At 43.0% G+C, this 11173-nt stretch overlaps 1 protein-coding gene across 1 annotated transcript in view; it reads left to right on the top strand.

The window, feature by feature from the left end:
• Positions 1-11173, top strand: part of SLC25A48 (solute carrier family 25 member 48) — a 59438-nt gene that overhangs the window by 16904 nt on the left and 31361 nt on the right. The window contains exons 3-4 of the mRNA XM_018573563.1: positions 1131-1202; positions 3674-3926. Coding sequence (XP_018429065.1) covers positions 1131-1202; positions 3674-3926 — 325 coding nt within the window. The remainder of the gene's footprint in view (positions 1-1130; positions 1203-3673; positions 3927-11173) is intronic.

Raw genomic sequence — 11173 nt, 5'->3', positions numbered from 1 at the left:
TAGCACATGCACATATGGATTTGTGTAAAAACAAAGGCTTTTATTTTTCCTCTTGCAGGGCCGCCACAAAGATAAACACAAAACAGTGTGAACTCAATGCAACAGTTCAAGTCTTCAGCACAAAATAACCAAACATAAGTGTATCTCACCGACTTGTTTGCAAAGTCCTAAACCTGAGGGAATCCCTTCCCAGGAAATAAAGTCCTGTCAGCACAGCAATATTGCAGGTCTTTCTCAAAGCCACAGCTAATCACTTCCTTCTCAACTCCCATAATCCCCTCTGGGAGCTGCTGACCTTTAAACACACTTCCTGGGGACCACAACCCGAACAGTGGCAATATATATCTCCCATCGAGGACCCAGCCTTGCCGTCCTCCACAATATATATATATATTTTCTCTCTTCTTTCCATACTCTTCACAAGATAATAGTCCTCCTTCAAAATGTCAGTTGGATTAAGGCACGGCAGGCATGTTGCACCACTATTTGTCGATTCACGTAAAATCCACTGAGTTTTGGATGTTTGCATCCAGTTAAGGTAACAGAATCTGCCAGGCATGCCTCACTGATGTATTTGGGGGAAATAAAATATTTCTGATGTATCAGACAACACCACAGCAGACATACTGCACTTTTATTTGCCAGTTCACATATATTCTGCTGGGCTTCCAATGTATGTATATCCAATAATGGCAACATATGCCAAATTTGCCTTGTATTGAAGCTTAAGATAAATAACAGTCTCCTTTGTGTAGTATATATCTAAAAGGATCCAGTGACATAGAAATTCTATCATGCGCATTTTAGTCTCTGATTTCCCAATCATGCAAACAAAAAATGTGAATAAATATTCTCATTCTTGGAAAGAGTCCTTTTCAAAGTATCATTGTCTTAAACTCCATGGGGAATCATCACATTACTCTTTCTTTGGCATTATAGAATATTTAACAGTGAACTGTTTTCTTTAGTTGTCTATAAAATATAATTGTCGATAAAATATAATACATTGATTCAATCTATTGCTATAAGTTCTTATTTGCAAAGTTCATCAGGACTATTGACAATACATAACACAATACATAATATACAAACGGACACTAATATTGTTTTCTAACCTGTTGTATTTTCAGGCTCGATTACAAGCTGGCCAAGGGTATGGCAATACATTTAACTGTATTCTTAGAATTTACAGGAATGAAAATGTGAGTACATTGCAATTTTCTACCACCTTAATTTTAGATATGTTCTGCACTTGCTTGTACACCAGTGCATTTCCTAAATTCAATCTGCCATTGGAAAACTGACAAAAAAAAACCAAACAAGCACACGGTACTTATGCAGAGCCTGCATATGTCATTGGTTTGTAAAATTATATAGAATATATATTTATTTATATTTAGGTCAGAGTTCAGGTTCTCCATACCTCTTTAACATCCTATAGTACAATGTTTAGACTACATAGAGAGATTGCAGCATTGCATAGGATTATGTGGGAGGAAGCGTGATGATGCATTGAAGTCAATGGCACTGCTTCCACACCCCCCCGTCCGCAGTGCGATCGGATGCGTGGCAAAACGTTACCAGCGTTCTGTTCCACTGCAAATGCAAAATGCCCCCTCCCGCCCCAAAATGCAAGGGGAAGTTTCTCAGCTATCGCGGTGCGTTCCAGCAGCTACTGCTCTGGAACGCACACGCTTTCGGTGTGAACAAGCCCTGAGGTGTGTTTTGGAGCAGGACATGGCTGAGTATGGAGCTGTGGACTGGCTGCTACTGAGACATTGCTGGGCACCATTGTTTGTGTTTGACCCTCTGAAGAGCAGGCTGGGATGCCAACCCTGAGAAGGGACGTATGTGTACAGGCGGTGAGCTGAATTTTCCTTTATATTGAAGAGAAGTTTTGTTCATATATTCTGTTTGCTGTTTCTGTTCAGCATTCAGCATTGAGAGAAAAATAAAGACTTTTAATTTTTACCAACACGGCTGGCTATTGATCAGAACTGCTCTGAATATTAAATCTGGTGGAGGTAGCAGGCATAGCCAGAAAAAGCCATGAGTGAAGACAATTTAAAAGGGACAGTACATGCGGTTATATGTCCTGGGTTAAAGCGGTACAGACACTGCAATCCCCCAACAAAGGAATGGAGGAGGTTGTAAAATCCCTGGTCCAGGAACAGCGGCACAGCAGGAGGCCATTCAGGCGCAACTGCAGTCCTCAGCGGAAGCCAACCGCCACCTTGAAGAGGTCCAGGCCCTCCAAGAACAGACTTTGGCTTTGCTGATTCGGGCACGGCAGTCCAAGGCAGCACACCCTGAGGCTCAGAAGGAATCTGTGCAGATCCAGTTGACTGCTCTGGAGGATCGTTTGAAAATGGTTGTTGCCCCTAGCAACCAAATAACGGTAAAAGCCAGCAATTGATGATCCACATGATGATGCATTTTTATAATGCATACATACATACATACATACATACATACACTGCAGGAGAGCTCTTATAGGTTTGGCCTGTACAGGTTGAACTCAATGGACTTGTGTCCACCCAGCTGCCATGTGCGAGGCTGCCGGCCGGTCTTTGGCTGGCCGTTCGTCCCGCTTTGGGGGTCACTTCGAGTCAGTTGAGTCGAAGCATATGCCTTCGGCTCGGCTGAACGGTTCGGCTGCCTTCGGGAGCTGTACAGGCTATTGTGAAAAGCTCATACAGCAGCCCTTCGGCTCTACTGAACCGAAGGGCTCCAGCGGACGAAGCTAGCTGAAGGATAAATCTCTGGCTTGCTTTGTGAATAACCCCCTTAATAATAGTGGAGATATCTGGTGTGATTGGGTTTATGATTTAATTTTTTATTTGTGTAAATTGCAATGGTTTTTAACCTTGTGTGTTGACTATATACAGAAATAAAGAGGATTTTTTGTACAGTATAAGCAGTGGCCTCTATATCACTGATTTAGCCCTTGTTCACACCTGAACGTTTTGTAGCGCGTTCTACGCTCGACGAACGCTCTACAAAACGCTCAAAAATATAAATCCCATTGTATTCAATGGTCTTGTTCCCACCTTGGCGTATTTCCGCCCGTCCCTAACGAGCTACAAAACGGCCCATGCCTGAAAAGGTACAGGTACTACTTTGGGCCGTTTTGTTGCGCGTTTCCATTGGGATACAGCCAAGTAGCCTTCGGAAACGTGCGACAGTCGCGCAACTTTTTTAACGCGAATCGCGCGACAGACGTGCATATGCAATACGCCTAGGTGTGAACGAGACCTTAATGAGATGAGATAAAGTTCCTCAAACAGGTTAGGTGTGCTTTCTTTGGTTTAATCAATCATCAGTCTAGCCACAATTTCTTTCTTTAATTTTTTTTTTAAAGTTATAACAAAACGTGATTAATCTTAGTATTGTGTATGCATACATAATCAGGGTTCACTAAAAGGTGAAGAGTTTTGAGAAGGCAGGAGAAGTGAGCAATCTTTAGGCCATAATGGCTGATTTTGGAAAAATTCTCCAATGCATCTCACTTACCAGTTCAGCTATGTTGTCCTAGATTGTTCACTTCTCCTGCCTTCTCCAAAAACTCTTCACCCTTTAGGGAATATCCCTGACTTGTCTTTGTTAGATCATCTGTTATTATCTGTTTACTAAGACACAGTCAAGTAATATTATTTTTAATATTTTCTCCTAGGTTACTGGGTTTTTTAAAGGAATGTCATTCCCTCTGGCCAGCATAGCAATTTACAACTCTATAGTGTTTGGTGTTTTCAGCAATGCACTAAATTTTATAAGTCAGCATCGACATACAGACAGAAAATGCTCCCCGGACCTCATAGACTTGACAATTGCCAGCATGTTAACAGGATTGGTTTCTGTTGGGATTGGTGGACCTGTTGACCTGGTGAAAATAAAATTACAAATGCAAACGCAAACAGCCCTCTCAGGTAGGATGTTCATTATTTAAGTTTTGTCTGTAATTGTAACTTTGTAGAATTAAATAATAAACTGAAATTAAATACTGCTTTTCATTGGACGACTCACTAACACCCAGCCGAGAACAAGCTTTCTAAACAGCGTTTAAATGCACAAAAACGCATATTTAAAAGGACAACGCACACAAAAACGTGAGCAAAAATTGAATGCCTAGGTGTGAACCAGGGCTAAAGCAGTTTCAGGGGTCTGATAGACCACTAATGTCTCCTTAAAGAGAACCTGTCATATAAAATGTGCTATCACATTGGGAGCTATTAGCCCCCTATGTGATAGCAATAAGGTTAAGTAAAAAGAAAATGCATAAAAATTATTGTTTTAAAGCCCCATAATGTACACACATGTGTGCCTACATGCAAAAACGACCATTATGCCACACACGTTACATATAGCTGCACATGACAAAATTATAATATAATTCTAGGGCCATTCACTGTTAAGAAAATAGCCACGCTCATGTGATGGACTATTATCTCAATACAAATTAGTAAACTGAATCTGAGATTGCAGTCCATCATGGGAGTGAGCTTGGAGCAGCAGCTATTTTACAACACACACAGGGACCATAGGGAACAAAAATAACCACCCTCCTTTTGGAAGGACAGTGTTAGCACCAATTCAGAGATGATTTGAGGATCTACAGTCAAATGATGTACAAATAAATACAATTTTTGTAATCAATAGTTAAAGTGACACTAAACTTAATTTAATTCTTGAAAATGCATTCAAGTACCTGTAATGTTGGGGAGCTCATAGAGCACTCGCACAGGGTTTTTCCATAAACCAAAAAGTATTTATTCTTTTTCTCCAGGCAACTCACAGGTGAACAAAACACAACTTCAGGCTTAACTTCAGCATGTAACAAAGTATATTGTCTCACCAACTCAAGGTTGTCCTGTTCACTCAATGTCCCAGACTTTTAACGTTTGCCTCAACAAAATGCCGTAACGTTTGCCTCAACAAAATGCTTCAGGGGTACTTCATACCCCTGAAGCACACTGAAAGTTTAACCACTTCCAGCAGCTTTCCACACACCTTGTGTGCCTGGCTCTCTCTGCCTGTCTATTCCTCCAGCCTCCCTAGCTGTTCCTTGAATGTGGCTCCACCCACCACCTGGCTGAGCCCCCTGTGTGCCTCCAGCACACACCACTCCAGAACTCTAGCTTGGCTTCCTAATGAGGCTGCTCTCAGCCACCTGATCAGCCCAGACTGATCGTTGGCTACACCTGGCTCCAGGACGAGAGATTTCATCCCACCTAGAGCTCTAAAAGTGCCCATACACTGTGTGATTATCACACTATAATCGCGGGAAATCCCGCGATTGTACGATAATCGCAAAGTGTATGGAAGGCGTGCAACCGTTTTTACTGTACGGTCGCACGTCTTTTGTCTAAGGAACATGTTCGGATACCAGCCAAAAATCTTACGATTTTCAGCTGGTTTGTGGCATGCTCGGGAGACAAATGCTGAAAAGGCCGGTGTGCACACGCGCACACTGCCCGTTCAGCATTGCAGTCATCGGAAGCCCACCCCTCAGCGGGGCGGGCTTGCGATGATCGCAAGTACGATCTGCCTGTCCAAGATGGGCAGATCGTACATTTTTTTAATTACTTTACAGCCATCGCAAGACTAAGGTTTTGCGATGGTTGTAAAGTGTATGGCCACCTTTAGAAATCTCCAGAGCTTCAAGAAATCTCCAGATCTCCAGATCCGAGCTACAATTCAGAAAACTAAAAAAATATGAAAAGCCAGGTTCTTCCTTATGAAATGTTTTATACTCTGGACCCTCTCAGCCCCCCTGGCTGAGAGTCCCGGGTGCCACAGTTGCCAAACTACACTGTGGCATTGCCTTGCACTGCCACATACCTTAACTATTAGCAAACATGTAGCTTATTTGTGTATCACTCAGCTGTAGATCCTATATTTTTGTTAATAGTTAAGGTACTTGAATGTATTAAGATTTAACTCCTGAGTTTATTGTCAGTTTAAGGTACTTGAATGTATTTTTAACGTTCCACTCTACTTTAGGAACGGCTTTCAAAGGCTTTAGGGAATGATCAGGTCATCAATAGCTAATGATACACATGGAAAGTGACTTGCATGACCTTGCTATTTAACTTTAGATGTTTCATAACTTAATTTCAACCAAAACATAGACCATAAAAACACGGATAAGCCTTTCAGAACAGTTGTAGCAGAATGTAAACATTGCAAAACATGAACATACCTCCTGAATATCATAAACTCTAGTTACACTGAAAGTAAATGTTTTTCAGGGACATACAAATGGGGTGTGATATTACATTACAGAAAAAAAATATTTACTAATACCTTTTAATTGTATTTGAGTCTTGCAACTGAACCTGGCTCCTGCAATTACTGTTTTATCAAAAGGTTATTGCCCCTAATAATTCGTTCAAAAAAAAGCATGGAATATTGATAAAGTAATATGACAAAAATAAAGTGTGGGATGGATTTTCGGTTTATGGGACCGGCATACCTTCTAACTGATGAGAAAGAGGGGCACCTATATGTAGGCAAAAAAACTGAACGGCTCTCCCCTCTGCCTGCAGTAGTCATGAAAAATGAATATGCAATATGCCAGAGCTAGGGGAGGACTGGGCCGGGGGGCAGGGTGGCAATTGCCTCTCTGTTGTCTTTGCACACGCCCACCGCCGCTGCCACCACTTTATCACTCCCGTCTCGGCCGCTGCAGCAGCAGAGCGGCTGAGAGGGGAGAGATGAAGTCCTTGAGGCAGCAGCAGGGAGAAGAAAAGAAGCAACTCGGCTGCCTTTAACGAATGGGTTCCGCGGCAGCTACCACAGTTTCCTCCGCCCACCTCAGCTGCCATAGGTGGGAGAGGTTATACTGCTGACCTCTGTACTGTGTGTCACGCCCTGACATCTGTACTGCGCGCTACGCCCTGACCTCTGTACACTCCCATGCGATGAACACACAGGACTAGTGCTGTACATTATATCTTACAGCTCTGTAATGCTCATACTGCTGCTCCAGCCATGTTATTGGTCAGTGCGTATTAGTATTTTAAAGAAGAGCATTCTATTGCTCTGCCTGCTGTAAAACTACAGATCCCTGCAATCCATGCACAGCAGGTGTATGTTGTCCTACATATAACAAATGTTATTGGGGCTTTCTTGGTGGTCCAAAGATAGATCAACAACCTAATAAAGTATTTCCTTTAAAAAAATAATACATTGAATATACAGTGCTAATACATTTCATTGACATAAAATCACTTTAAAGTTCATGGGGCACTGTAAACAACCATCTCATTTAAACCCACATTAGTTACATAGCAGTTTGGGCTTGAACCTTTCCAAAAACAATAGTATTTTGGCTCCAGGAAAATCCACAATTGATCATTGTACAGAGGCCAATAACACGGCAGCGTGCTGAAGCAGCAGGATGAGTAATATAGGGCTATGAGATGCATGTGATTTGACTACAGAGGAGCAGTACGATGTGCAATTCATGCAGCAGGTATGGAACAGCACAATCATTCCCCCCACCAATTGTATATGAATTCTTGCTGCTCTACATTATACTATAATTCATTTCTAGATTTGTAGTCCTCTATGGCTGGTGGTATTCTGCATTACTGTATGATGCATTGCTGAGATTTGTAGTCTTCTATAGGTGGTATTATTCTGCATTGCTGTATAATGTATTGCTTGGATTTGTAGTCCTCTGTAGCTGATGGCATTATTCTGCATTGCTGTGTAATGTATTGCTGGGATTTGTAGTCCTATATAGCTGATGGTATTCTGCATTGCTGAATAATATATTGCTGGGATTTTTAGTCCTCTATAACTGATGTCATTATTCTGCATTGCTGTATAATGTATTGCTAGGAGTTGTAGTCCTCTACAGCTGATGGTATTCTGCATTGCTGTATAATGTATTGGTGGGTTACAGCGATGGAATTACCACGGTCACAACCGTGGGCAGATGAATACATAGCTTGGTGACTGTGCCTGTGGAAGGGGGCAGGCCGAGGGTGCTTCACCTGCCACTGACCTCATCCCATATCCATGCTGTGCACTAGCTGCCTGAGAGTGAATGGAGTGGGATTGCTGTTAACAATCACACTCCCATCACTCTTAAGGTGCCCATACACTGCACGATTCTCGTACGATAATCGTGCAGTGTATGGAAGGCGTGCAACCATTTCTAATGTACGGTCGCACGACTTTTGTATATCGAGCATGTTGGGAAACCAGCCGAGAATCGTACGATTTTCGGCTGGTTTTTAACATGATCGAGAGATCACTACCAAACGGGCCGGTGTGCGCATGCGCACACTGCCCGTTCAGCATTGCAGTCATCGGAAGCCCGCCCCTCAGGGGGGCGGGCTTGCGATGATCGCAGGTACGATCTGCCTTGCGAGGGTTGTAAAGCGTATGGGCACCTTTAGGCAGGACATACATGCTGGGATCAATAAGATCTCAGCATGTAAAAAGCTGTTACTAAATGCTGTTTTCTCAGAAGCATTTAATGACCGCTCTTATTAGATGTGCTTCTGATGACACTGAGTGACAGTTGATCCCAGTAAACTGTATGCTGGGATTAGCTGTCTCTAATAGCTACAGATCAGGTAGTGAGAATGACTACATGTTATAATCACTGCCTGATCTGAATACTAAGCCAATGTCGAAACACATTGACATGCCATGACCCCTTCTCTCCCTGTCAGAACTGACCAAGAGATATGTTAAAATGTAAAAAACAAAATCAAATAAAGTAGATCACTAGAAAAATTAACCCCTTATGGTGATTGCACCCTAAATAGTTTACCCCCTCAGGACATACAGAGCACTCCTTTATCACTGAGGGGGTTATTCACTAAGCTGCCAAAGGGGTGTCGAGTCACTGCACCATGGGCCTCTGGGTTGTACTTGCCCCATGGGCCAAAAGTTGCCAGTCAGCCCCTGGCCAGAGACATGTGTGCCCTTTTTTTGCATGCATTATAAAATGCATTTTTCAGGCCAGTTAGAACTAGTTAGGAAGACTATTTAAAACATTCCAAACATTATTTCTAAAAGCAGAGACCCTGGAAAACAAAATGGTGGTAGTTGCAGTTATTTTAAGTCACACTATATTTGCGCAACTTTAATCAAACCCAGAATTTTAGTAAAACATGCATTCAAATTAATTTTAGAGCACTCAAAACACAATATAATTCATTTTTTTTTTTGGTAAATAATAGATGAGGTTTCTTCCAGTATACAGATAACACACATGCCAAGCCTTAAAATGACAAAATGACAAACTTTGGTGCCCAAAATTGCCCATAAGTGGTACCTATGGACAATTGTGCTTTTATAGGTCATCACTTTAGAGGTAGCCATGAATAATGTTCCTAGAACTATTGCTCTCACTTTGGCGTGTGTGACAATATGTAACATGTATGGTGGAAAGTCACCATGTAGGCGTACCCAATGCACACATTTAGGTATATAGGAGTTGTTTTTTAAATGTTTTGCTGGTTATTTTCATTTTTTTGAAGGAGACATTAAGGGTCTATTTAAACTCTAATATCACCTTTCTACCCCACTGAAGCTGACCAACCACAGATGACAGATGAATACATCATCACTTCTGAGTTAATTCACAAGAAGGGAGATTGGAGAATGAACATTCACTGGCCTCCCTCCCTCCCCTCTACCTACCACACCTGCCATGCAAGTACCAGGCCTGCAGGAGGGGCAGCAAAGCCCAGAATAACAGACAGACACAGGTTCTGAAGTCAGTGGAAGTGATCAAGTGCTTGTAGTTCCAATACCAACCAAAAAGTCAGCTTGTGTGGGCTGAACACAGTCCTGTGTGCTATAGCAGCCGGGAGTGTTTTTAAAAGCCCGGAGATCCACTGCTATATGCCATTTTAAAGCAGCAAAAGGGTTATCCCACCAGTGTTTTTTCCAACATGTGTTCGAGGGGGAATACAATTGTGCTAGATGTGAGCGAGTTGTCTGTTTGGAATCCCAGATTCTGGATCTAAGCAACAAACTGGCAACACTGAGGAGCATAACAGTCATGGAAAAGAGTCTGGACTTAACGCACCAGGCTGTCATGGAGGGGGGTCAGGCTGAGGAGGGGGGGTTGGAGCAGCGGGATCCAGAGGTGGGTAGCTGGGTTACTGTTAGAAGGCGGGGGAGGGGGAAGAGTGCTAGAGAGGTCAGCCCTGATCTGATTCACCCCAATAAATTAGCCAAGTTGCAGGATGTTGGGGACATCAGTTCAGGGGGGACACTGCTGGAGGTGGGAGGTCTCCTGGTGGTGGGAGACTCCATCATCAGGCGGACTTTACTGCCATTACTTTTGCACAATATTCTAATTATTCGAGTTTCACCTGTATACTATGTATACATTACAGCTTATTTATTTCATACAAGGCACCTAGAATTGCGCATGTACATAACCACAGAGGTGCAAAGTAAAAGTTGTACATTTAGGCATTGTAATAAAATTGTGTATTTCTATTTTGAAGCACTGTTAAGGTGTTGAAAATGTACAAATAAAAATATCATATATTTACAAACACAAATGATTAAAATCATAATGACTACATGCAGTCAATCAGGAAATACCTGTAAATACTTACAAGCATGTGTAAATTGAGTAAATTCTGTCCAACTACAGGCAGTCCCCGTGTTATTGACGTCCGACTTACGGACAATCCGTACTTACGAACCGGGGTCCACATTTCTCCTAAATGTACCGGCAGCAGCCTGTGTCCCTTCAAATCCGCGCTGCTCTCCCTGCCTGTGTTGGCGGAGGCAGCGGGGACACAGACCGCTGCATTGCGCCGCTGCTCCCGTACCTCCGCTGCTGTCCCGGCCTCCTCCTGCCCCGGTCTGGTCCGTCGGCTTCTCTTCCCTATTCCAGCTGATCCTCCGCTCCCCCGTCCGGCCGCAGCTCCTCTGCCCCGCCCCCCTTCCTCCTCTTCATCTGCAGGCTGGGAGCCATACCCAGGCTGCTATTGGATATTGTAAAATGCAATAGCCAATAGCAAGCTGGCTATTGCACCCGCCCACTTCCTGCTGTCAATCAGCATGGGGGGACTTGATGGAGAACTTTCTCCTTCACGCCCCTCCTCTGCTGATTGACAGGAGGCAGTGGGCAGATGCAATAGCCAGCCTGCTTTTGGCAATTGCAATTTGAAATATCCAATAGCAGCCT

The sequence above is a fragment of the Nanorana parkeri genome, unplaced genomic scaffold, assembly GCF_000935625.1.
Source record: "Nanorana parkeri isolate BGI_ZX_2015 unplaced genomic scaffold, ASM93562v1 scaffold2427, whole genome shotgun sequence".
Classification (NCBI taxonomy): domain Eukaryota; kingdom Metazoa; phylum Chordata; class Amphibia; order Anura; family Dicroglossidae; genus Nanorana; species Nanorana parkeri.
Note: the sequence above shows the minus strand (reverse complement) of the source record. Positions and strands in the feature narration are given on the sequence as shown.